Source organism: Hypomesus transpacificus, unplaced genomic scaffold, assembly GCF_021917145.1.
Source record: "Hypomesus transpacificus isolate Combined female unplaced genomic scaffold, fHypTra1 scaffold_30, whole genome shotgun sequence".
Taxonomy (NCBI): domain Eukaryota; kingdom Metazoa; phylum Chordata; class Actinopteri; order Osmeriformes; family Osmeridae; genus Hypomesus; species Hypomesus transpacificus.
In genome coordinates, this window is record NW_025813826.1 from 2,276,068 (window position 1) to 2,302,459 (window position 26,392).

A 26,392-nucleotide genomic window follows, 5' to 3' on the forward strand; every position below is an offset into this window, starting at 1 on the left:
ACAGTACATTTACATTTAGCAGACGCTCTTATCCAGAGCGACATACAGTAAGTACAGAGACATTCCCCCGAGGCAAGTAGGGTGAAGTGCCTTGCCCAAGGACACAACGTCATTTGATACGGGCGGGAATCTGGCAACCTTCAGATTACTAGCCCGACTCCCTCACCGCTCAGCCACCTGACTCCCTGACTTCTTGGATATGGTGGAGGTGTGTGTTTGTGTGTGAGTGAGTGTTACCTGACTTCTTGGAGATGGTGGATATGCCGGAGGAGAGGGGATAGGTGTTGATCCATCCCTGGGCCGCCTGCTGCCTCTGGCCCACGGCTGCATCCAGGCTGTTCCTGCTGTCTGTTACCGTGACAACAGACAGGCTGTTCACAGACATGTCCTGGGGATCTGAACACAAGAAGCAGCATCATCACCAACCTGGTTCATCCATCAAATCACAATAATCAATTATTGCACTAAAAAGTGTTTAATCTACAGCTAATGTTAGGGTGTTGTTTGGTCTGTTGATAGGTTCCAGTGTGTTTGTGATCCAGCGTGGATAGGGACAAGAGTACCTGGAGGAACAAGCTGGTTTGCGGTCAGGTACTTCTTATCGGACAGTAGACTGGAGTAGAACTTAATCATGATGCTGATGTCCTCTCTCAGCCTCTTCTCTGTCTGGGTGGGGAACTTGGGAGCCATGCTGAGGAGCGAGAGGGGGTAAGCAGATGGAGGGATGTGTGTGCATGTGTGGGTTGAATGTGTGTGTGCATATGCACCTGAAGTAGTCAAAGGCCGTAGAGTAGATCTTCTCTCGCAGCACGTTCCTGATGGTGGCGTTGGTGACCACATCAGCATGGAGCAAAGTCAGACCTAGTGTTAGCAGCCTAGGGAAGAGAGGGTTCACACACACACACACGGAGGGTTACACACCTAGACTAATACCAGCCTGTCTGAGTCCTGCGGCTGCAGTAGCCTACCTGTATCTGGGTCCTATGGCAGCAACGTGTCGGTTCATGGAGCTCTTGGCTCCACCCACACTGAGCGACAGCGCCCTTTGCAAGACCGCAATGAAGATCTCAACCTGGTCAGCACTGCAGTACTTGGCGATCTCAAATCTCTGGACCAGAAACTGGATGGGGGGGGGGGGGGGGGGGGGGGGGGGGGGGGGGGGGGGGGGGTGACAGAGGGTGGTTAGGGTTGAGTGTTAAATCTGTCGTGGATATGTTCATATTCAGGATTGAATACTTGTGTTCAGGGTTAACCGTTGTCAAACACATGTTTATTTATATATTTTTTTATGTTTAATGAGGCTGGACCGACCTCTATCCACAGGAAGTGGGGTGTGACATTGGGGGGGCAGGGGAGAGGCTGGCTCTCTTCAGAGGCCGCCAGGGGGTCAGCCTCCAACTGGGCCTCGGAGAACAGCCCCATCTTCAGCTCCACCGTCATCTGCCAAGCTCCCGCCATTTCTCGCATGAACTGGGGAGGCAGAGACACGTGAGACACGCCCAGCTGGGTACACACACACTTACGGACGCACACGGCCAGTACGTACAGGGACCTCCACTCCGCTGCGTGCAGCCAGGAACCACTCCCAGCAAGCGATGGCCGTCTCCATGCCATGCTCGGTAAACATCTTTAGAGGAGACCAGCACAGGTGGTGCAGTAGCTGGGGATCGCACTCTGGAGGGTGAGAGGGGGGTGGGGGGGCATGCATGTTACAGTTAGTCTTTTTCCTTAAACTAGCCCGACAGTGAAGGTTATTTCATCGCTATATCTTATTATTGATTGTTTATTCATTTTCACTAAGATCAGTGAACATGATGACCTGGTATACTTGCCTTTGGTGCTGATGAGCAGGGCGGCCATCTTGAACATGGTCTGAGTGAAGGCTTCTGGGTTGCTGGCCTCCAGCGCCTCGCTCATCTGGCGCACCAGCAGCTTGTTCAGGTCGGACTGGCAGTGGGTTGCCTCCGAGAACTGGATCATACCTGCAACCTGGAGACAGTTGTAGAATTCTTAAACACCTGTCTGGTACTATCAGAATCAGAAACTGGTTTATGGCCAAGTATACTATCACATACAAGGAATTTGCTACTGAATATATTCCCTATATTCTTTAGCTCTTTGGTCCTTCAGTTCAAAGCCAGATGTCTGGTTTGAGAGTTCTGAGCCAGGTTTCTGATTCTTGAGCCCTGAGAGAGCTGTCTAGGTCTCTGGCTCACCTCTCCTGTGTAGCGATTCCTCAGGTTGAGAGAGGCCATGAAGTTGGAGTAGTCCTTCTTCACACAAGCTGGTCTCTCCATGAGCTGGGTGGCCTGTGGTAGGGCAGAGCAGCGACAGGGTGACACATCCACACACACACACACACACACCCACATCAACAGTATTTCTACAAGTACAAGCTATTGAGGCTTAGTGCATGTCAACAAATTGCTCTTTGCTCAGTAACTGATGTTCATACCCACCAGGTGGAGCTAGAGGGATAATCGTGGTCCTGCCACACTACAGGAGGTTATACTGTATGTTCTACATGGATATTAGATATTAATCAGTATCATTAGATATTATACTGGAATATTGGACATTTTACAGGAATATTGAGTATTCCAAGGTAATATTGGACATTGTACAGGAATATTGGATATTTTTATATAGATATTTGGGTATTCAATAGAAGTATTGGATATTCTACAGAAAAATGTTGATATTCTGAAGCCTACAGTAGAGACAGTCCCAGGTGGCAGGTGAGTCATGCTGCCTGAGCAGAACCACCAAGACCCACCTGAGGGAAGGCGGCCTGGCAAGGACCCAAGGAGGAGAACGGAGGCCATACAGGCCCGTAGCAACAACCAGTTAGCCAACCAGGCAGCCAGGTAGACAAACAGCCAGCCAATCAGCCAATCAGCCAACCCGCAAGCCCATAAACCAGGCAGGCAGCGAACATAGGAGCAGGTTACAGCATGTGTGAGATAGAGAACAAAATTGCACGAGAAGCACACAGAAACTCACACAGCAAGCTTTAATAAAACTCTAACACACATACACACCACATAAAACAATGAAAATACATAAGTGTGTATTTGAGCACGGTAATGTACAGACAACATGCAAGGTACTCCAAACTCACACACACACACACACACACATTGCATAATGCTATAAGTACTCTTTGCTTGTGATGTTAAAACACTTACAACTGGACAGATGGGAACTGAACGATGGCAATATCAAAATTACCCACAAATATTCCACAACATACAAATGTGTTTTGCTATCCCCAAACACACAAATCTTTATCTGTGACTCGAAAGTTGACATTTAAATAAAATGTGCGACACTATGTACATTTGCAAGCAAATTGTTAATGTATGTCCTAATGTGTAATTCTTGCGCTACACCCATCAATATAGAGAACACTGCCGCCTGGTGGAAATCACAGCCAGGGGTCATTTGTGTGTGGCTCAAACTGTGTGTGTGGATAAAAAAAAGCAACGTCTTCAGAATTAAATCCATCAAAATTACGTCATTACAGGAAGGAATGAATGCGTATATTAGTAATTAGTTGATCAACAAATGCAGATTCAACACTTCACAATCAGAATTGCAGATTTACAAATGACATTTCATGAGAAATGCCAACACAAAGTGTAAAGTGTTTTTTTAAATGACATACAATATATTTACAGATACATTTTTGTAATAATGTATTTAAATGGCAACTTAGGAATCAGTAGTAAAGAATTGTGTTTGTGGATAGCAAAACAAATAGTAACTTGTGGATCATGGTACTTGCATTTACTAATCATTTGTTTTTGTTTTTCTCTCCATACATTGGAGAACGTTAATTGACTGTTAGATGTTAAAAGCATTACCACAGTCACTGGTGTTATACATGTCAAACTGGATGCTAAGATTTAAATACATATTTCGAATCACTGAGCAATCTGTTACGTTGCAACTGTTGGATTTGATTACTGGCTTCAGCCCATAAATAAGTGTTATTACTAGACTAGACTGCTGTTTTTAAATTTATTTTTATTGATTTAGATCCTGGCATTTTTTTGGTAGTCTAATCCCATCTCTTACCTTTATCTGCTGTTGAATTGTCTCAGTAATCTACCATTCATAAGACAAGAGTGTCATCACCAATGAGTATGTTGCATGCATGCATGCATTTATGCATGCATGTATGTATGCATGCATGCATGTACGTACAGTACCAGTCAAACGTTTGGACCCATGGAATGGGAAAATGTGTCCAAACTTTTGACTGGTACCGTACGTGATGTGAACAACATGATACTTTGCCCACCTGTTTCGCTTGTGTGTGTGTGTGCATCTGTATGTGTGTTTGTATGTGTGTGTGTGTCTGGTGTGTGTATACATGCGTGTGTATCTGTTTGTGTATCTGTGTGTGTGTGTGTGTGTGTGTGTGTGTGTACGTGTATGTGTGTGTGTGTGTGTGTGTGTGTGTATATCTGTAGGTATGCGTGTGTGTGTATGTGTGTGTGTGTGTGTGTACTGGTACTGTATGTATGTATGTATGTATGTATGACTCACCCCCAGTGTAACACTCTGCCTGTTGTAGCCAGCGAAGTGCAGGATGCTCTCTGTGGCCATAGCCAGACCAGTGTGCTGGGACAGACCAGACACCCAGTTCTGGTGCTTGTTGAGATACTCCTAAAATACAAACAAACACACATGCAGTATATATATTCACGGTACAAGGAATGATACACTGATATGTAGTATAGTTATTACACTTTCATGACAGGGTTGGTTTGTGAGTGTGTGTGTGTGGGACCTAAACATAGAACAGACCTGCAGGTGGGACTTGGTTACAGAGGAGGCCCACTTCATGGCCTCCTTCAAGATCTCCCCACAACGAGCTGCAAAGTCCTTCACTATGCTCTGATGGAGAGAGAGGAGAGAGATTAGAGACAAGGAAAGAGAGAGAGAGACAAACCGAGAGGCCCAGAGACATGAAGGGATAACCCCCAGTCTCCCCCTGGTGGAGGGGTGGGGGGCTGCTTTCCAGGCTCACCTCACGGGCCTCATAGGTGTCAGGGACGGTGATGCGGTGGGGAGTGTCAGGGATGTCGTAGTACGGCGGGTCCTTATGGATGTCCTGGCCAGACGAAAAGAGAACTGCTGTCAGAACAAACCTAGCCATACATACTGTAGGTGTGCATAGGTGGCTGTGTGTGTCGGTATGTATGTTTGTATGTATGTATGTAATAAAACTTACATAGACCTAAAACTTTGAATACACTACCATTCAAAAAGTTTGAGGTCTTTTAGAAATATTCGTAATCTATGAAAACATAAAGAGAGTGCTGGAGAAGCTTCACTGGGGCAAGGCCCCCGGGCCGGATGACATTAGCCCCAGGGTGCTGAGGAGTTGAGCCACCTAGCTGTGCTGTGTGGAGTACTCCAGCACTGGTTCAAGCTGAGCCTGAGCCTTGAAAGGGTCTCTGGGATGTGAAAGACTTGCCACCTAGTCCCAAGGTCACCCTACTGTCCTGAACAACCACAGACCAGTAGCACTTCCATGCCCCGTCATAAAGCCCCAGGAGAGGCTGGTCCTCTCGTACCTCAGCCCCTGGTCAGTCCCTTAATGGACCCCCTAAAATTCACCCACCAGCCACCATTGGAGTGGATGATGCCATCATTTATCGGCTCCAGAGGGTGTACTCCCACCTGGATATAGCTGTGTGAGGAGAGAATCGTGTTTTTTTTACTTCTCCAGAGCTTCTCCATACAGCACCATACAGGTTCCAATGCTGAGGGACAACATGAGGCCAATGCTGCAGAGCTGTGTCTGACCGTGTGGTGAGCCACAGGGGCACCTCAAGGGACAGTACCGTGCCCCTTTCTGTTCACTCTTGTACACCTCCGACTTTATGAAACTCTCACACTTGCCACCTGCAGAAGTTCTCAGAAGACACTGCTTTGTGGGGTGCATCACGGATGGTCAGGAATAGACCTGGTGGGTGACTTTGTTGAGTGGTACAAAAGGGAATTACCTGCAGCTTAAGAACCAGAATTGTGACAAATGTCGATCAAGGTTGGCATTAAAGTCACACATATTCAGATTTTACTGTTCATACTGAGGTCGCATTGACAAATGGCAGACCTGTATCCGATTGAAACCACATATGAAAGTGGCCCAAATCTGTGGCCCATGTCAGATTCCATGTGCTTTGGGCTGTTCACACTTTCATCCAAGTAACAGGCTCGTGTAACATATGTGTATTTGGGCCACATTCAGCTGCAGTGTGTACATAGCCTATGGTGCGATGAAGTATGTACTCCATGGGTACGCGTGTTGAAATTTGTGTGTCCGCCCTGCTACTCACAGCGCTGAGAGACAGAGACAGGGTCTGAAGGATGTCTAGCATGGTCTTCAGCACACGCCCACTCCAGAGCAGGTGAGGGAAGCTGGGATGACAGAGGAGGAAGGATGGGTGACAGAGTTGATCACATGATTGCTGATTAGTGGAGTTTGCTGGGGGGGGGGGAGGGGCTCCTTACGTCTCAGCCAATCCAGACAGGTATTTGTCTGCAACTCTGCGGATCCTTTTGTGGGTGTGGTTGAAGTTGACCAATAGGAACTGGGCATGACGTTCCAGTTCCTCCTCGTGCACTTTGGTCTTTGGCTGAATGAGGGGAGCAGCAAGCGAGGGAAGGGGGAGAGAGAGACAGAGAGAAAGGGAGACGGAGGAATCAGAACATTTGGTTTTACAGGCCTCCAAGGTCTTCAGAACATCTGGGTCTAAAGAGTAGTTCTACCTTCTCTGACATCATCTGGAGGAAGACTTCAAACACCTTGTCTCCCACGCAGATCACACACAGCATCATACCTAGGGCAGAAACACACACAGCATCACAGATAGGTCATGAACACACACACTGCATCATAGATAGGACAGACAAACTGACACTGCATCATAGCAAGGGCATAAACACACAATCAGCCCCAGTAAAACACACATTCAGACACAATACTGCATTCGCACACACACACACACTCACCCACATTCAGACACAATAACATACTCACACAAACAGTCCGACACACTCACACACAGATCATAGGAAAAGCCCCCTGCAGCACTATGGGCTGTACAGAAGCACCAAGGCAGCATGGAGGGCTGGCTCATCTCACCAGACTTGTCCTTCTGGATGGCTTTGTCTTCAAAGTAGCGGAACATGACCTGGAACCCATCAGGATCATTGGAGCGCAGCATCCTGTGTGTGTGTGTGGGAGGGAGGGGGATGCTGTTATAGATACAGATACTATCTAGATACAGTCTAGATATAGATCAGATAGATGCTGACCACATTGTGCTTTAGTCTAGATATTATGGACGTGTCGGTGGCACACAATTATGGTTGTCAGCACCTCCATTCAAATACCCTGCACTGGCAAAACATATCTACACACACTACCCCTGATAGGTAGTTTTCAAGTCAGACGTTCTTTAAAATATTTAGCATTCTGGCTCGCTCCATTATTTCCTGCTACCTTAGAGACAATTACTTGAGTAACTTGCTCGCTAGCAAGCTGAAATAAAGTAAATAATGTATTCATTCAGCTATATTAAGCTACAGTATAGAATAACCATTCAACTCGGGAAAGGTTACCAAAATGAACATTGTCTCTGCCATTCCAAGAGTGGTCTTTTGGTTTTTAGTGAATAACTGACAAGGTTTCAGTGAATTGTTATTTGTTATTAAAATTGCCATTGGATTAGAAATTTGGAAATGACTGCTGACCTTGTGTACTCCAGTCTAGATATAGCGCTTATAGATGTGGACATGCATTATAGTCTTGCTGATATTATAGTAGTCTGATATTGATCAGATAGAATGCCAACCTCATGTACTCCAGTCTGTATACGGACAGCAGGTATGTGGACATGGCGAAGTCCAGCTTGTTGATGAGGGCAGAGGCTTCGGGGGAGGGGTCTAGCAGATTGATGATGGTGGAGCGCAGGTCGCTAAGCTCCGCCTTCAGAACAACATGTACGACACAGGTTATGTTTTTCAACCTCGATTACCTTGCAGGTCTTTCAAAGGATGCAAGGGTGTGATTGTGTGTGTGTATGCATGTGTTCATGTGCTTGCATCTGTGTGTATGAGGGGAGTGTGTGTACCGGAGTGACAGTGTCGTTCTTCAGGGCTGAGTTGTACTGCAGCTCTGACCGGAGGGGCTCCCCGCTGGGAAAGGTTAGGAGAGGAGACTTTGTGGCAATCTCACACACACCCTCATACCACTCCTCTGGCCACAGTCCTGAGAGGGAGCATGATGGAGGAGGGAGAGAGAGGGAGGGATGAGGGGAGGGGACAGATGTACAGGGTAGAGAGGGTGGAGGGGAGACGTTAAAAAGGAAAAAAAAGAGAGTAAAATCAGATGTAACCTTTGACCTGTGGGACCCTACATTGTGTCTTTCTATATCTTGGTCTTAATCTTCCTACCATCCCCCAACTTAGCACCCCACCACACCTGAGACCTCCACCCCACCTCACCTGAGCCCTCCACAGCGAAGCCCATCACCACTGAATACAACCAGAAATCCCGGAATAACTTCTGGAGGCGGGGCTTAGCCTCTTTGATGGGAGGCAGTCTTCTGGTCAGCTGGGGGAGAAAGCGATGGAGGAGTAGAGGTAGGTAGGGGAAAGAGGGAGAGATAGGAGAGTGGGAGATAGTGGAGAGTGGGAGGGACGGTGGAGAACAGGGTCCATTTAGAAAAACAACAGACTTTTAACAGGAGTTAAATGTTCCAGCTGGCATGTTCCTGGTGAGTCTGCGTGGTGTTTGATCTGCGCTGTTTGTTCAGGGGAAGCCCACATCAAAGTTCAAATGTGGACTTTTCAGATCAGTCTGAAACTGAACAGAACAGACCTAACACACCACATCAATCTACAGGTAGGATATATCTTATATAGATATATATCTATCTATATATATCTATAGATATATATAGATATATATATATATAAATATAGGATATATAGAGAATATCTTTAAGTAGGACACTGAAAAGCTTCTTAATTTAGACCGAGTAGGGAATTGACTGAGTAGGGAATTTCTAAACATTGATATTTGTAATTTGTGCTACTCTGTGTTCTGATGTTGGTGACAAATTTTCGTCTGCTTCAGGTTCTTCTCTCCTTTCAGCTTTCAGAAACTTGTTTCGTGTTTGACCTCTGACCCTGTCCTTTAGGATGAGGCTCCTCATGCTCATCGCTGTGTCCTGCCTGCTGGCTGACCTCTGTCAAGGCGGGATCAAAGATCTGGGCTCCCACTTCAGCCCCCCCAGCCCCCAGCCTGACCTCAACCCTCGGAGCCTAGGCAAGGGGGGTGCCCTGGAGGGGGTCCAGGATGTGGAGGCCCTGCCCCTGGACTTCCACCAGGAGAACACAGTGACGAGCGACATTCCTCTGGAGGGCTACGAGGATGAGGACTACATCGACTTTGATAAGATCTTGGCAGAAGGAGGGGACGACTACAGGTGTGGGGGGTGGAGAGAGGCACACAACAATCTACACACACACACATGCACGCAAACAACGATTATTTGTGAATAGCTCATCACATCCTTGCTATTCAGCCGGTCACGCAGTGCTCTTGATGGTAGACCAGAGCCCGTCATCGCTGCCGTTAACCCTAACCCCAGACGTAACCACTCACAGTTCCATATTCTACCCTGACAGTGAGGGGGACGAGATAGACGAGATTGCCACGCCGGCCCCAGACATCGACGTGTTCTCTGAGCCATCTGACCCCAAGGCCCGGCGTGCCCGACTTCTCCGCCTCTTCCACGGCCGCTCGCGCCTCCAGAGGATCAACACCGTCAACGCCCGCTTCGGGTTCAACCTCTACCGCAGCCTCCGCAACCACGTCAACCAGAGCGACAATATCTTGCTGGCCCCCGCCAGCATCTCCATCGCCATGGGGATGATGGCACTGGGGGCAGGGCCCGGGACCCACGTCCAGCTCTTTGAAGCCACAGGATTTGCGGATTTCGTCAACGCCAGTCATCATTATGACAACACCACGGTGCACAAGCTCTTCCGGAAGCTGACCCACAGGCTGTTCCGGAGGAACTTCGGATACACCCTGCGCTTTGTCAACGACCTGTACCTGAAGAAGGACGTTCCCGTGGAGGCGGGTTTCTCGACGGACAGCAAGGCCTACTACTACGCAGAACCCCAGTCGGTGGACTTCAAAGACCCTGCGTTCCTCAAGATGGCCAACAGACGCATCCTCAAACTCACCAAGGGGCTGATCAAAGAGCCTCTGAAGAGCGTTGATGCCAACATGGCGCTGATGCTCCTCAACTACCTCTACTTCAAAGGTAAGGAAAACCACCCCGCCATGCTAGCTTTAACCCCCCCCACTGACAGATATTCACAGTGCCTAAACGGAAAGGGTCGGTCTTCTTGGGCATAATGGTCAAACTGGTTTGTTGAATGTATTAGCTCTCACCTCTAAACTGCTCTATTCACCACCCAGCACCTCTAAATTGCTCTGTTCACTGATCAGGCACCTGGGAGAGCAAGTTCCCCAAGGAGGCCACTTACTTCAGGAACTTCCGCATGACGGAGAAGATCAATGTGCGGGTTCCCATGATGCAGAACAAGGGCATGTACATGGCAGCAGCCGACCACGAGCTGCAGTGTGACATCCTGCAGGTGAGATGGGTCCCCGTGCTACTGCTAACATTACAGGGCAGGGGGTCCAAGCCCAGTTGTGCTTGCTGTTGTGGCTGACATTGCTGGGGGACAGGGTTGGTGGTAGGTGCCAACTGTCCCGTACGTCTGTCACTTATATTGGGCCTAATTGATTTGTTCCGTATTTTGACTGCTGTGCTGATCTAACCACTGACTGATACAACAGCGGCAGTGCTGATCACTACAGTTGAGAATGATCACCGACACCTGTCATCATCCAATCACAGCCCCCCCCTCACGCGCATCAGTATACGTTAAGTAAATGAGCCAATTAGCTATCATGATGACAAATGGCTTAAAACAATACACTGTATTCACACAAAACCATACCCGCAGTGCCTCGGCAGGCCGCCTTTTGTCTAGCATTTCATACTGACAAACTTGGCAACCCTACTTGGTAGTGGAGAAAAGTAATGGTGAATAAAACCAAACATTTGCTGACGCTCTTGGAGGCGGTGAATCTGTCCATCACTGTCCAGCCCAAACTAAGAATAGACAAACTAAGCAGTGCTATTTAAACCCACTAGCACGTACCAATTAAATCAGCTCGACAACACCAATTAAATCAGCTGAGGGGTACCAATTAGTCCCACTAAGAGTGTACCATTAACATGTGTTACTTTGTCCCCGAACCAGCTGCCGTACTGTGGGAACATGAGCATGCTGGTAGTCCTGCCCAGGAAGATGTCAGGCATGAGGACCCTAGAGCAGAAAATCTCCCCCACTGTGGTCAGTAGGTGGATTAGCAACATGACCAATAGGTGAGCTCATACACACACACACATAATCCAATTGCCCTCATTTCCGAAAAAAAAAAATGTTTAGACTGAAAACCAAGCGTACGGTCATTTCCACAGAAAGCTTGGCATGTATTATTTTGGATGCGAGCGGAGGCTACGATCACATCTCATGTCAACTCACTCAGAATTATTAGACCATGTATTCTGACTGGCATAAGCATTTGCAACCAAATATTCATCACTTGAATAGCCTACGGTAACTATGAATGAAGCTTATGGCAAATATTACATTATAGGCCAAAGTCAACTATCTTTTACATATCTGTTACATATCTTTAACATTAATAGGTATTTTCAAATGGGTACGTATAAGTACGCCAATTTGCAATGTGAAAGGTTACCTCTTTAAACAAGAGCTTTGACAGTAATCAAACCTCAACAATCAATGGCAGCTCTGCAGAGGCGCAGGGCCGTGACTTGTAAATGCCAACGGTTTTCAGCCGGCACATTTTTTTACGCTGTGATTCAAAGATTTCTTCTGCACTCAGATCTAAGCTGATTTCTACGTTAAATTAGGGCCAAAGTATCCACACACATACACACTAATACTTGCACAAAACAACATTGCACGTAAACAGACCTGTACAGATACCGAAAGTGAGTCTTCCTTGGTTTTTAAAGCATATAGATTAGCAATACCTTAACAGAACTAACCCCTCCCCCCCCATTCCCAGGACACGCGAGGTTGTGTTCCCCCGGTTCAAACTGGAGCAGAGTTACGATCTGATAGACAACCTGAAGGAGATGGGTCTGACAAAGCTGTTCCAGGACAAGGCGGACTTCTCTGGGATGACTTCAGAGAAGATCGGCATCAACTGGGTAAACCAGACAACCAAACACTTCCTCACCCTCATGTTCCTACAATAGCCCTCTGAGACCCACTTCCAACACCATGAAGGAAAGCTCCCAATGTAAAAGGATGGTACAAGCCTCTGAGGGTCTCTTAGAGCTTCCTACAGCCTCCTCCAGCCTCTTAAAGCCACTAACAGTATCTGACAGGCCTGTCTCTGTGTCCCTGTCCAGCTGAAACACCAGGGCACCATCACGGTGAATGAGGAAGGCACGGAGGCGGCAGCCCTGACCCAGGTGGGCTTCATGCCCCTCTCCTCCCAGGTCCGCTTCGTGGTGGACCACCCTTTCCTGTTCCTGGTCTACGAACACCGCACAGATTGCCTGCTGTTCATGGGCCGCGTGGTCAACCCCTCTCAGAGCTAGATCCCCCCCCCTCCTGCCTGCCTCCTAACGCCCTGCCACCTCCCTCCTCTACCTGCTCCTCCTGCCTCTCGTACCCCCATCTTCCCCTCTTCCCCCATCTGCTCCTCCCACCCCATGGCCCTCCGAGGGAGATATTGAGACAGAGAGGGTGTGTAAGAGAGAGCAGAGCAGGGAGGTAGAGCGTGTTAGAGAGAAAAAAAATAGGCAGCGCATGTAGGAGGTAGCGAGAGAGTGTGTGTATGAGAGAGGCAGAGAGAAAGAGGCAGAAAGAGTGGCGGAGAGATAGAGCTTGTGAGTCAGTGTTATTTGCAGTCAGATGTTAGAACCTGATGTTCTAAAACAATGATGTGTCATCACTGAAACAACACCAACGCAACTTTGAGACAGCGTAAACAAATAAAGAAATGGTTCAGGGTGAAAACAAACATGGAATCAAGATGTGCTTAGCTACAGTATTTTAATGTTACGTCTTTGAATTATGTTGATATGATTTCTGTATTATATTACAAATATAAAAAGGTTATAGATGGGGTATCCACTCAGTGCTTCTGTGAGACATATATTCATCTCTGAACTTTGGTAGTAGAGCAACAAACACCACAAGCAACTCAGTGACATTGAGTTGCAAGCAGAGTCAATATTTATCTCTGAAGTTAAACACTAACCTAATGCAACTCAGATTCCTGTAGTGGGGAAAAAGGAGGATATGGACATGCTTCATGTCTACATTCTCATTTCATGGACTTTATAATGGTCAAGACGCATCTGGTGACTCAGTCTGCAGACAAAAACGTACTTTGATTCGTAACAACTCACCCACACATACACTGTTCTGGTTTGGACTGTTCATCTATGCTAGAGCAGCTCAACTGTAGGTTTGAACATGAACTCAGATGGAATTTGGATAGATTGAGGCAGAAACGTTTAGAAAAGTATGTACAGCACACATCCTATATTGTAAAACTTGTGGAAGTGAAACCTATTGTCGATTGTATGCAAAACCACTACTTGTGTAACCTCAAATATATGGGATTTGTGTAATATAATACAAAATTAATAATTTACTCATTACAATTTACAGCTACCGTTTAATGGATCCTGACAGCCTCTTGGCCGGGCGATATAGCTGAAAAGTGTCTTGACAATATTTTTTTCATTTCAGACGATTTCAACAACTAGAGAATCATTTTAACAACCTATTATTGATATAGACCAGGATAATAAAAAATAAAAAAAATCAGTCAAGCTATTTTTTAATGGCTACTGATGAAGTATCAATTACGACACATTTTTCTATTGTTTTATTGGCCTTGGTTTGAGAAGTGAGTGTGTGAGAAGCTGAGGCGGATGATGTGTGACAGTAGGCCGCTGGCTGCCCTGTGTTGAGTCACTCACCACAGCGATGACTGGGATGAGCACCCCCAGGTTGCCTGCACTGCTAGAGGCCTGGAGAAGGAGGAACAAGAGTTACGACAACCTCTACTCATGAGAGGAAGGGACATGAGAGGAAGGGAGGAACGACCAGTCGATTAACCATTTCATCTAGCACGTGTTTTTGTCTGGGTGTCTGAGCGTGTATGTGTGAGCAATTCGTGTGTGCGACTGGCAAAAGTGTGTCTGTGGGCATGTTGTGTCGATGTGTGTGCGTGGCATGCAGGCATTGCGCGTGTCTGTGCACCTTCAGCGCGGGGCCCTTGTCTGAGGCCCTTTCGCTGGCCCTCTTGCCCTCCAGCCCCAGCTGGACAAACAGCTCCAGCAGATTCACCATCAGCTCATCCACCAGCGGCTCCCCCTGCAGGTTGGCCGCAATGTTGGCCAGAGCGTTGATCACAGCCAGCGAACAGTGTCTAGGGACGCAACACACACACACGGACACAGACACAGTTGGCCACACAAACATACTCAAACAGATATTACAATAAGACACACACACACAATGCGAGATGGGTGGATGGTCCAGAGATTCCCAGCAGACCTGTATCCATGGTCTCTGTAGTCTTTGGTGGCAGAGTAGACCACAGAGCTTGCCTTCACACTGATCTGCTGGAACAGGTTCCATACCTCCTGGTAGATGTATAGCTGGGGAGAAAAAAAGAGTGGGAACATGTGAGGAATCTGGGGAATGCTGGTGTGTGTGTGTGTGTGTTGGGGTTGGTGAGTGTCTGTGGGTTTGGGGTGGTCTGTGTGCGAGTGTGTTTGTATGGATCTGCGATCGCGTGTGTGGGGCCTGAGTATGCACGCGTGTGCACATGTCCTACATTCCCCGTGATGACCATGCAGCCCAGCTGGTCGACGATCAGCACGTCGAGCTGCGACGGCGGCTGACAGAACTTCTGCTGCAGGATCTGGAGGATGGGCTCCATCACCCGGGGCGTGTCTCTCAGAGCCACAGCCATGTGGCCCAGTGCCCGGATGGTGTGGTCCGGGATCAGGTGGGCGTCCCTGGTGGCGGGGGGGGGGGGGGGGATACACACACGACAGAAGGGGGAGCCATCAATCACTCTGCCTCGCGCTAGATGTGGACGGGGGTGGCGGTCGGTGGTGTTTACTTGTCGTTCTCCTGGGAGATGTAGAGGCGGTTGGACAGGCTTGCGAGGAACGCCTCAACTATGACTGGGTCCATGGTGAGGCCTGCCTTCAGAGACCTGTGAGGATCAGGGAGGGGGGGAGCAGACAGAAGGAGACTTACATGACTTTGTCTCTTTTCTTCTAACAGAAAGACTGGGGAGGTGGGCAGGGAGAGAGCGAGAGAATGAGAATACGTGGCATATTGTGTGATTGATTTCTAACGGCAGGACCAGTGGGAAGAGCAGGGCACTTCTCTGACCTGCAGATGTTGTCAATAGAGATGTCCCGGAGCTGTTCGTACATAGACGGCTGGTCCTTCCTGTTGGACAGCAGGTTGAAGCTGGACTGGGAATGTTCATTAATCACATTGATCCTGATCTCCCCAGTCCCTGGGGCTGTGAGGAAGGGAGAGAAAAAAAAGAGTTGGAGAGAAGAGGAGGAGGAGGGAGGGAGGGATCACATGTAACAGCCGACAGGACAAGCAGATGTTCCATAATGTCACACGGCCAGTCTAGTGGTTACAGTAGCAGGCCTGGTCAGGACTGCAAGGCAAATCAATGACTGGGATAGAGATGTGATGTGTTCATGGACAAACTGGGTGCATCAATATCAGCAATGCCCTTCTTCAGTGGACTACAGTATCAGGCATCAGTTCACTGTGCAGGGAACTCTCGTTACTTAGTGGTACTGGTGGGGGTTGCCATAGTTACCCAGCTGTACACGCCATGGGTATTGTAGATATCTAGCTGTACCAGCCAGGGTTACCAGTGACCTTGCTGTATCAACAGGGGTTGCCATAGTTGCCTGTGTTGGCTGTGGTTGTCATAGGTACCTGTGCAGTACTGGCTGTGGTACTTGTAGAGCTTGACAAGGACGGGGGAGGGCACCACCAGGAAGTCTCTCAGGGAGGTGGTGGTGGAGTGTGCAACCACAGGGAACCTCTCACACAGGCGGCCCAGACCCTGGAAAACACACACACACAAATAACCTACAATTACACCAATTAGCTTTCCGGCTCTGCCATCTCTCTATCGACCGCAAAGAGTTGATCCCACTAACGAGCGGCCCCCCTGCTAACAAGGCATTTATTTAGTGGACGCTTTCATCCACAGTGCACCTGTTAGCTCTCTATCAGCAGTCAAATGCTATACCACTGATAGATACCTATCTGATAAGCCTGCTATCATCCAAGAGCCTACAGCCAACAGTGGGGCAGAGGGGTGGTTTACCTGCAAGCAGCAGATGAGCAGGGGCATGTGGGCGATGATGACCTTGCTGGAGGTTTTGGACTGCAGCTTCTCAGACAGCTTGGTGCACAGGTTCTCAGCACCTACACAAGGCCAGGGAGGAACAGGAAGAAAGGAAGAGGAAGGGATCAGAATGAAACTACCGCAGTCGACCCAAGGACGTGGTCTTGTCATATGACTCTAGCACGAGTTCCAGACAGGGTTGGGGTCTAAACACACAAAAGGATCAGATGATATGGGTGCAGTCTGATGAACCCCTGGTACACAGTAGGACCTAGGGAGGGCACCGCCCCAACTTTCTGTCATCCTCCCTCGCCTATACCTTCCGGTCATCCTCCCTCACCCTGTCATCCTCCTTCACCCTGTCATCCTCCCTCACCCTGTTATCCTCCCTCACCCATCCTTTCTGTCATCCTCCTTCAACTATACCTTCCTGTCATCCTCCCTCACCTTTATCTTCCTGTCATCCTCCCTCACCCTGTCATCCTCCCTCACCCTTTCATCCTCCCTCACCCTTTCATCCTCCCTCACCCTGTCATCCTCCCTCACCTATACATTCCTGTTATCCTCCCTCACCCATCCCTCCTGTTATCCTCCTTCAACTATACCTTCCTGTCGTCCACCCTGTCGTCCTCCCTCCCCTATAGCTTCCTGTCGTCCTCCCTCACCTTGCTCGTCCTTGACGGCCCAGACCATGAGGTCCACACAGGCGGCGTTGGCCTGGCAGCGCAGCTTGAGCGGGCTGGGCTCTCCGAGCGTGGCGTCCGAGGTGTGCAGGACGCGCTGCAGCTCCGACTGGCTGCTGCTGAACTGCTCCAGGACGAAGTCATGCACCTCCCTCACAAAGTCAGGCTGCAGGGCTGGAGGGGGGCGTTAACACACACTCGTAAACACACTACCTCCACCCCAAAGCTATGAGGGGCGGAAGACAGGAGAGACAAAAAAGAGAGAGGCGAAGCTAAGGGCATCATCCTGGCTTGTCTTACCCTTCATGTTGTAGAGGGTGTCTCGGAGCATCTTGAATATGCAAACGTACAGGGGGTCACTGAAGGCTTTGTAGAACAGGCTGGTCCCAGGGTTGGCCTGACAGCACAAACACAGCGACATCCTCATTGATACTCGACACTTTGGAACACAAGCACATGTGCGCCCCAACACACCTATGCACACCCATACACACGGTTGGTGTTTGTGCTCACCTCCGTGAACTCGGTCACCATGATGTCCAGGGTCTTCAGGAACTCGTCTGACACTAAGCTCTTCACCTGAAGGACATCAACACTCATTAAGATGCCCTGCCCTGGAGTACCTTGTGCTGTGCAGCTTTGTCCTGTGTGTTATATTGTATGAAGTTGTACTGTGTGTTGTGTTGTACTGTGAGTTGTGTTGTGTTGAGATGTACTGTGTTGTGTTGTACTGTGTGTAGTGTTGTACTGTGTGTTCTACTGTGTGTTGTGTTGTGTTGAGATGTACTGGTGTTGTGTTGCACTGTGTGTAGTGTTGTACTGTGTGTTCTACTGTGTGTTGTGTTGAGATGTACTGGTGTTGTGTTGTACTGTGTGTTGTGTTGAGATGTATTGTGTGTTGTGTTGAGTTGTACTGTGTTGTGTTGAGTGGTACTGTGTTGTTTGTGCTATGTTGTACTGTGCAGGATTGTGGTTCTGTACCATGCCTAGCAGGCGTCGCAGCAGGTCTACAGGTACTTCAACCTCCCTCGCTCCCGCCCCCACGAAGGCAGGAGACGCAGAGAAGCTGGAGCTGACCGTGCAGAAGTAGTAGTCAGGATCCACGCTGCTGTTGTTTGGTCGGTAGCACCCTGGAAGGGAGGGGGTGGAGGTTAGTGTTCAGGCCTGAAACACACACACAAATACACGCACGTACACATTCCTTGCCTTCACCTTCAAAGTAGTGCGGTCCAGGAGTGGTAGGGGAGACAGGGGAGGGGCCCCCCGGGTCGGGGGCGGAGCCGTTGCGCTTGCGGAGCGTGTCGCTCTGGCATGCTGTCAGCAGGGAGGAGGGCAGGATGGAGCGGAAGTCATTGAAGGACCTCCTTCGCACTGCCTCCGTCTCCTCGGTAACTAGGGGCGCCTGGGGGCTGTCCTTGGGAAACAGCTTGGACAGCAATGACTCCTCCGTGTTGCTGTAGCGACCGAAGGCCCTCATCACGCCCAGAAGGCAGGGGACAACGTACCTGCACAGGTAGACTGGGGGGGGGGGGGGGGGGGGGGGATGTCAGGGTGAGGCGTTCAAGTAAAAGTGTGTGTTTGTGTGTGCATGTCTGTGCTTACCTTTTTCGTAATTGTCGGGCGTCTGGCATATGTCCTGAAGTCCCTGCATTACCTCCATCACAGCCTCCAGGATCTACAGTCACAACACACACACACACACAGAGTTGACTGCACTCTTCATCTCCACAGGATGGTCTAGAGCAGATCTGGGATCAGATTTTAGGAGGTGTTCTGAAGAATGGGCTATAAGGCAACGTGCGTGATCTGACCTGGAGTCTGCTACCAGGGTCTCTCTGGGCCACGTCACACAGCAGTGTCACCAGGCAGAAGCTGAAGGTCTCTGCAACTGGGAGCCACCCTGAGGGGACACAGAGAGAGAACTGTGACACACACACACACACCTACAAGCACATTTAACGGCTGTAGTCGCGTAGACCGTCAGTTTTGCTTCCTACCGATCTTAACCGACACGGCTTCGGACTCAGGCCCTCTGACCTACGAGCGCGACCACCAACCAGCTACGCCACCAAAAATCTAGCTATTTGCTGGCGTGGGGGACTGTATTTAAACTGATGAGGAGTACGTTTACCAAGTCACCTCGGCTACACACGCCTACAAGGGGGCCCTTCTGAGGGGACAGAGAGAAGGGACTGAGACAAACCCTCACACACTCAAGCTCACACGAACGCACCCACAGGGAGCCACTCTGAGGGGAAGGTGCACACAGACAGAGAGAGACAGAGACAGAGACAGAGACAGAGAGAGAGAGAGAGAGAGAGAGAGAGAGAGAGAGAGAGAGAGAGAGAGAGAGAGAATCCTCACACGCTCACATAAACCCACCATCTTGTCTCATGTGCCAGCCCACACACTTCAGCACCAATAAGCACATGGAATCTGTGCCAAAAGTTTTTCTCGCAAGGCTACTGTTTATACAGAGTAAATCACAGCGGCTACAAGCTGGTATGCACACACAAATAGCAGACACACACCAACAGAAGACACACCAACCGAGAGATTATGAGGTCGCTGAAGGCACAGTGACCCACAGCAGCAGACAATCCAGGGATTGAATTATTCTCTGGTAGGACCTGAGTGCTATGACGCTTTAAGAGGCTTGTCATACCGTTTCCTCTCCTTCCAGAGTTTTCCTCCAGCCACTGGACCCGGGGAATCCCCCTCAACAGACCCAGCAAGTAGGGAACAACCAAGTCTTTGTGCTGCAAGGGACAAAGCAACAAATTACACTCACAAACAAGCCACAGTACATGAGTTTACTTATCTGGCAACACAGTGGTACGCCTAGAAACACAGTGCACAGTCTTATTCAAAAACACACTGCTCATGTTAGAGGATTACAACTTAAATCACAAGGCAATCCCTCAAACACACACCTATTGTTCAGTTTCCAATTTACATACTTGGGTTTGTTACATACGTACACGATCAAAAAAATTGTTTTATTACTGTAGGTGTATACACAACTGTAATGTCTTGGCATGATAGTGGAAGTAGAGAGAGCGATGAATCAACACACCACCTTCTGGCACTGCAGGGAGAGTTATCAGCTTAACCAGCCAGCACAAGGGATGAAACAGATTACAGTAATGAGCTTATCACCAGGATACCTGTGGAATGGAAGGAACTGTACTAATTGTATTTGCACTTTTTGAGTTTCATGTTGTTTAATTGTAACTTGTTTAACTGCATGCTCTTATATGGTTCTTCCCTTTGGCACTTATTTGGTTTTTCACAATGTATGCTTCATGTTTTGGCTGCTTGCAATGTTTGGGGCTACCTCGTTGTTATGATCAGTGACCTATGCTGTTTTGTAAAGCTCTTTCTTGGAAGTCACTTTGGATAAAAGTGTCTGCTAAATGCATAAATGTAAAGTGTAGTTGGAGCTACTTTCCCCTCAGCCCAGCCACCTTCCCCTCAGCCCAGCCACCTTCCTCTCAGCCCAGCCACCTTCCTCTCAGCCCAGCCACCTTCCCCTCGGCCCAGCCACCTTCCCCTCAGCCCAGCCACCTTCCCCTCAGCCCAGCCACCTTCCCCTCAGCCCAGCCACCTTCCCCTCAGCCCAGCCACCTTCCCCTTGGCCCAGCTACCTTCCCCCCAGTCCTCAGCCCAAATCCCTTTCCCTCGGCCACACTACCTTCCCCTCAGCCCACCACCCACCTGCAGGTCAGACTCCACCAGGAACACAGCGATCGCGATGACAGCGTCTCTCCGACGAGCATCCAGCGTGAACACGCCTCTCGACTCCACGGGGCACATGCATTGTAGCTTCTGGACCTGAGGGAGGCCAGGGGTGAACAAATACACACACACACATGCAGGTCAGGAACAAGCCAAATTGGGAGATTGGTGGGCAGGATGAAGAACATTGAGAAGTTCCAATGCTGGCAACCATTGAGTTGTGGATTGCTTATGTAAAAATAAATACATTATTTGGCTATTTTGTGTTTTTATGAGGACATTTCTTTCTGGAGTGAAGATAATGTTGTACAATGAATCGATGCTGCGATTCAGTTCTACCGCGCAGTTAAGCCTGCAATTCTATCCAACTACAGACAGAGACTCCCAATGTTTAAAAACTGTTTGAGAATAGTTGGAAATGTGTGGCAGAAAAGCTGGCCATAGGGCGCTGAGTTAGTGAGAGAAGCTGAGTGGGTGATAACTCGGCGTAGAACCTGTTTGACTGCAGTGCGCAATACTTTTAAGGCAGTGTAGCATAGCTCATTCAGCGATCTCTACAAGATCCTCTTTTTTGTTAAAGAATGATTTTGTTATTGTCAATGAATCATTCATTCAGGAAGACAGATGACATTGCTTGGAAAATGATTGCACTGAGTGATAATGAGCAAACGTTCCACGTAGACGCCTTTCAACTGTATTACTGAACCAAACACCGCCGTCTGTGCGGAAGCGACGTGCATTCAAACGCTCTTTCAAACAACTTATGTTCCTAACTATTAGACTGACTGTTAACTGACGGGTGACTTTTGAGAAATGTGTCTTACCTTTTCGAGGGGCGTAGGTCTGTTTGCCGCCAATGAACGGGCTAGTGACAGTACTGTGTTGAAGTAGAACCCTCTGGTTACACCTCTATGTACCGACATGTTTACCCCAACATCAACACCAGAGAACAGAGAGGAGAGGTGAGGGCTGGCGGAGACAGCGTCGCAGTACGGCAACACTGATGGCACATTCAGCGCAACGCAAAAACACACACACACAGCTGTGATATTTGAAGAAAAAGTGGGGGCTGCAGTATTTTGAACCCTGTGATCCGATTAGCAAGTTTTCTCTCTGAAATATGTAGTTCCCTAATCTGATTGACATAGGTTGACATGAGACATTCCTTTGTTCAAACATTGGATCTTAACACACAAAATACATTTGTGAAATGTCATTACATTTGGGGTATTTTATTTTATTCTAACCCTAACTCTAACTTGTGTGGTGTTCCCGGTTTAAAATGACGGTTAATTTGTCAATAAATTAATGTGAGAGACTACGGTTAGTTCAGTTTAAAAAAATTGTTCAGGCACATCCCATTTATCAGATAGACACACTTCCTGTCCCAGACCCGCATGCGTGTAGCCAATAATTCATACAGTCTTCTTTTATTTTCCTCACAATGTTGTAGAGCTCAAGTCAATGGACAACAAGCTTTAGCAAGTAACTTAAAAAATGGTAATGTTCACAAGAACTAAATAAATAATTCGCTAGTTTTGACTGAGATAAATAGGGGGCGCCCGTCTAAAGTAACCCGGCGCACCGGCGGGCCACTAGTAGCTCGAAAACTATAGATCACAGATTGTCTCTTGCGACGTCACGCAACGTGACAGGAAGTAGTTCCTGCTTTGTAACCAGCTGATAAAACGACAACACTACCAGACGCCGATCAAAGGTTTACAAAGGTAACTTCAAACCAGTTCCAATGTAATGTGTGTTAAATAGACAAATGTCAGTTTGTCAAGCAGTGTAGAGTTATCCAACTACATAGTTTGCTAGGTAGCTACATGGTGGAAGGTTCTGTTGTTCTGTTGAGTTGGCTTTTGCTAGTTCGTCAGTGTCTAATGGAACGTTGGTTGCATTTTGAGCCTTATATTACATTTACATTTAGTCATTTAGCAGACTTAGCAGACTGATACAGTAAGTACTGTACAGTAAGTACAGGGACATTCCCCCTGAGGCAAGTAGGGTGAAGTGCCTTGCCCAAGGACACAACGTTATTTGGCACAGCGGGGAATCGATCCGATCTGATTACTACTAGCCCCCTCACCGCCAAGCCATCTGACTCCGATATTATGAAATCAAGGTAGTGATAATGCCCCTTACTTGTGTGTGTCCACATCTTTACTTATTCATGGGAGTAACAACAGGACTCGCTCAACTTTTTAGCAACTGTAAACAGCAGGGGCTGTCAGGGTCCTTCTCTACCTTAGAAGTAGATAATCGATAACTTACACCAAATACTAGTTAAAGTCAGGCTCAGTCATGCTCTCCACCTGAAGAGACAATGATTGCCGTTCTTCTAGCCGCATGCTGTTGTTTTGTATTCGATAAGGAATGTCAGAGCTGACTGGCTCATGTGCATGTCATCAAGCATAAACGCCGAAAATGTGCCTTATTTAGTTTCGTGTAGCTGGCCAGCTTTGTCTACAGCCGTACCTCTAACTAGTATCCAACACAGATCTCTCTCTCTCTCCCCCCCCCCCCCCAAAGATGGCGTACCCCAAGTCCCATAACCCCTTTGCAGATGAGGAGGAGGAGGAAAGCGGGTCAAGCGGGGGGTTTGACGACCCAAGTCACCGTGGGCTGAGTGAGGCGGAGAGGAAGCAGAGATACTTACAACAGGAAGTGATGCACACGGCCAAGTCCGCTGTTGACAGCAGCCAGCGCTCCCTGGCTCTCATCTACGAGTCTGAGAAGATGGGCGTTGAGACTGCAGAAGTACTGTTTCTCTCTGGCTCAGAACACTACACATTCATTGTTCATTAGTCACACTACGCAGAGCATCTCTGTAAACTTCAGGGATCTATTTCTTTGTTCATCTCACTGGGATACTAAACAGCACCATCAAGAGTTCTCCTAACTGTGACTCCCCTCTTTCTCTCTTCTGATTTCAAACCCTCCCTTTTTCTCTCTTTCTCCCCCTTTCTCTCCCTTTCTCTGTAGGAACTGATACGTCAAGGAGAGGCTCTGAAAAGGTCTGAGCGGATGGTGGACAACATGGACCAGGACCTGAAGACCAGCCAGAAACACATCAACAGCATCAAGAGCGTGTGGGGAGGTCTAGTGAATTACTTCAAGGCCAAGCCTGAGACCAAGCCAGAGCCGGAGCAACCTCCTTCCTACCAGGCGAGCGACAAGTAAGACTTTCAGACTTCTAGTAACACTTTGCCTGGCTTTAACACTGTCAGCTTGACCTATGACCTCCAACTGACCTCCTGTCCATTTAGCGTCAGCAGAGCCTGATTGATAGTTGACTTTAGTTCCCACAAAATACATCAACACAAACTATTACCTATTTAACTCTTACCTCCTCCTTTTAGATTGCAGAACGCCCTTGGCAGTAGTAAACAGCACGAGGACAAATACCAGGCCTGCCACCCCAACCTGAGGAAGCTTGACAACGAAGGTACAAGGCTGGAATGCAACCACGCAATGACGTGTCAGTGACGATGAGGAAGATGATGATTGTGGTTGAACATATGTAAAGGCCTTAGTTAGATGGAACCTTTGCGATGTTGATCTTTTTGCAAGGGTTTGGTGGCTCCGCGTCGATAGATGATGGGTCGTCCAGGAGGAACGGCTACCCTCAGAACCAATACCTCCAGAATGCTCACAAGACTCTGGACAACAACCTCGGTAACAATGTCCTCCCTGGTCTACACACACAAACACGCATGCCAGTGTTACAGCCTGTCTTTACACTCAACACCTGTGTTTATATGAAACTTTTGTAGAACCTTCATGTTCTAAAAAACATGAACACATAAGACGTTACAAACCAACAAAATGCCACATCAATGTGTGTACATTATTTAGATGATATTAATCTACATTTATAGAACATGTTTAAAAACAACCATGGTTGACCAAAGGCTGAACACAATGTAAAATAATCATTGCAGAAAAATAAAGCATACAACAATGTAGATGAAGGTACCGAAATCAAAAGATCTGTTTACAATGCTTAAGGAATAATAAAAACCAAAGAGAATAAATAAGTCTTTAGAACAGATTGAAAGGTTGAAATACAGGTGGGTGTCAATCTGATGTGAAAGGGTAAGTCACAGTGGACTAAGCTGTCATCACTATATTAGATGAAGGCTTCCTCACACTTTTAACTTGACTTGATGTCGCCCCCGTCCCCCTCCAGATGAGATGTCAATGGGCCTGGGCAGGTTGAAGAGTTTGGGACTGGGTCTCCAGTCTGAGATTGAGGACCAGGATGTCTCTCTGGACAAACTCCTGGGGAAGGTTGACAAGATGGACCTGAAGATCAACAACACCAACCAGCAGTTAAAAAACCTAAAATGAAAAAACACTCAGGACAGACTGACACAGATCAAAGATCCACCGACCTATCTGCCTATCTATCTGCCTACCTGGGTTCCATATTCCTGTACCATAAACTCCCTATCTTGGATTTAGATGTCTGTTTTTAAATTGTAATGCTTTCAGTCATTCTTATGAACAAGTAAGCCATGATCATTTCTTTTACAGATGGAATATCTATACATCCACGCATTTGATATGACTGACATGACATTTTCCCCCATATGTAAAGTTTCCAATGTCTCTGGTCTGTGTTTTCTGGTAGAAATATGCTGCACTGTCACAGCTGTTCTGTAGTGGAACGATTCTGGATTGTATCACTCTGGTGTCACACATACCCAGCTTCTCTGTAATCATTTGCATAGCCAGAAGACGTCAGGAGGCGTACTGTCTGTAGTCCACCTCCTGGTCCTCTTTCCCATTATTACAGGGAAAGCAGTTAGATATAGTTGCCATTGTGTCGTCTCTATCCTCTCCTTATTGGATCATCGATGTGAAGAATGAGAAGAACCACACATGTTTAGGCCTCTAGAAGCCTCCAGACCATTTGCCTTATGTAATCTGTTTAGAGGGTTGTGTGATTGAGGATGATGTCGATCTGTCATCCGACTGTCACACTTAGAAGTGGCCTCCTATGAAATTAAGTGCAGTTATTCTATAGAAATGTCTGCTTCAAACTGATCCACTTCTATACCTACATTTTATGGAATTACGGAAATATATCTTAATTCGATGTTTATTTTTTAATGTCTTCATTTATTTCCTTTGTTTAATTGTTTGCTGAGTTGGCTGTAACATGGATAATGGTTTTGTGTGGATAACAAGCTCCACAGGCTAAATTATTCAGATTAGTCTTGGTTACCCTGGTTGTAGGCTACGTCATTTAAGTACCTGATGTAGATTAAAAACAAAATCACACAAACCTCAGTAGACTATTGTTACCTTATTGTCTGTATTTCTATAATTACACTAATAGATGTAATCTAAAATAAACTTTGCACAACTGTTTGTTTGTAAAATTGAGATGAAA

At 47.7% G+C, this 26,392-nt stretch overlaps 3 protein-coding genes across 4 annotated transcripts in view; 2 read left to right on the top strand and 1 right to left on the bottom strand.

Moving 5' to 3' along the window:
- LOC124463585 (phosphatidylinositol 4-kinase alpha-like) overlaps positions 1-21,962 on the bottom strand; it is a 30,947-nt gene extending 8,985 nt beyond the window's left edge. Inside the window, exons 1-37 of one of the 2 annotated variants that reach the window (XM_047015345.1) lie at positions 21,813-21,962; positions 20,968-21,084; positions 19,916-20,009; positions 19,062-19,150; positions 18,853-18,925; positions 18,463-18,768; positions 18,232-18,380; positions 17,764-17,829; positions 17,551-17,647; positions 17,233-17,424; positions 16,547-16,647; positions 16,150-16,279; positions 15,577-15,712; positions 15,299-15,394; positions 15,008-15,191; positions 14,725-14,828; positions 14,428-14,596; positions 14,145-14,195; positions 8,527-8,635; positions 8,154-8,290; positions 7,875-8,008; positions 7,163-7,245; positions 6,787-6,857; positions 6,529-6,653; positions 6,354-6,435; positions 5,039-5,122; positions 4,816-4,905; positions 4,555-4,674; positions 2,777-2,791; positions 2,217-2,309; positions 1,833-1,989; positions 1,547-1,674; positions 1,312-1,470; positions 969-1,120; positions 768-875; positions 564-691; positions 238-396 (exon numbers count right to left, since the gene is read on the bottom strand). In XM_047015345.1, the coding sequence (XP_046871301.1) occupies positions 238-396; positions 564-691; positions 768-875; positions 969-1,120; positions 1,312-1,470; positions 1,547-1,674; positions 1,833-1,989; positions 2,217-2,309; positions 2,777-2,791; positions 4,555-4,674; positions 4,816-4,905; positions 5,039-5,122; positions 6,354-6,435; positions 6,529-6,653; positions 6,787-6,857; positions 7,163-7,245; positions 7,875-8,008; positions 8,154-8,290; positions 8,527-8,635; positions 14,145-14,195; positions 14,428-14,596; positions 14,725-14,828; positions 15,008-15,191; positions 15,299-15,394; positions 15,577-15,712; positions 16,150-16,279; positions 16,547-16,647; positions 17,233-17,424; positions 17,551-17,647; positions 17,764-17,829; positions 18,232-18,380; positions 18,463-18,768; positions 18,853-18,925; positions 19,062-19,150; positions 19,916-20,009; positions 20,968-21,084; positions 21,813-21,911 (4,387 nt within the window). In that variant the 5' untranslated portion in view covers positions 21,912-21,962. The remainder of the gene's footprint in view (positions 1-237; positions 397-563; positions 692-767; positions 876-968; positions 1,121-1,311; positions 1,471-1,546; positions 1,675-1,832; positions 1,990-2,216; positions 2,310-2,776; positions 2,792-4,554; positions 4,675-4,815; positions 4,906-5,038; positions 5,123-6,353; positions 6,436-6,528; positions 6,654-6,786; positions 6,858-7,162; positions 7,246-7,874; positions 8,009-8,153; positions 8,291-8,526; positions 8,636-14,144; positions 14,196-14,427; positions 14,597-14,724; positions 14,829-15,007; positions 15,192-15,298; positions 15,395-15,576; positions 15,713-16,149; positions 16,280-16,546; positions 16,648-17,232; positions 17,425-17,550; positions 17,648-17,763; positions 17,830-18,231; positions 18,381-18,462; positions 18,769-18,852; positions 18,926-19,061; positions 19,151-19,915; positions 20,010-20,967; positions 21,085-21,812) is intronic. The other variant, XM_047015346.1, reaches the window with a different exon arrangement.
- serpind1 (serpin peptidase inhibitor, clade D (heparin cofactor), member 1) lies at positions 8,758-12,789 on the top strand. Its single transcript, XM_047015347.1, has 7 exons — positions 8,758-8,926; positions 9,225-9,512; positions 9,715-10,358; positions 10,547-10,695; positions 11,371-11,495; positions 12,209-12,353; positions 12,558-12,789. Exons 2-7 carry the CDS (start codon positions 9,226-9,228, stop codon positions 12,747-12,749), a joined length of 1,542 nt encoding a protein of 513 aa, XP_046871303.1. The 5' UTR covers positions 8,758-8,926; position 9,225; the 3' UTR covers positions 12,750-12,789.
- Positions 21,963-22,612: 650 nt separating the features above from the next.
- Positions 22,613-26,368, top strand: snap29 (synaptosome associated protein 29). Its single transcript, XM_047015489.1, has 6 exons — positions 22,613-22,715; positions 23,524-23,751; positions 23,977-24,170; positions 24,354-24,439; positions 24,565-24,669; positions 25,184-26,368. Exons 2-6 carry the CDS (start codon positions 23,524-23,526, stop codon positions 25,342-25,344), a joined length of 774 nt encoding a protein of 257 aa, XP_046871445.1. The 5' UTR covers positions 22,613-22,715; the 3' UTR covers positions 25,345-26,368.
- The last annotated feature ends 24 nt before the right edge of the window (positions 26,369-26,392 follow it).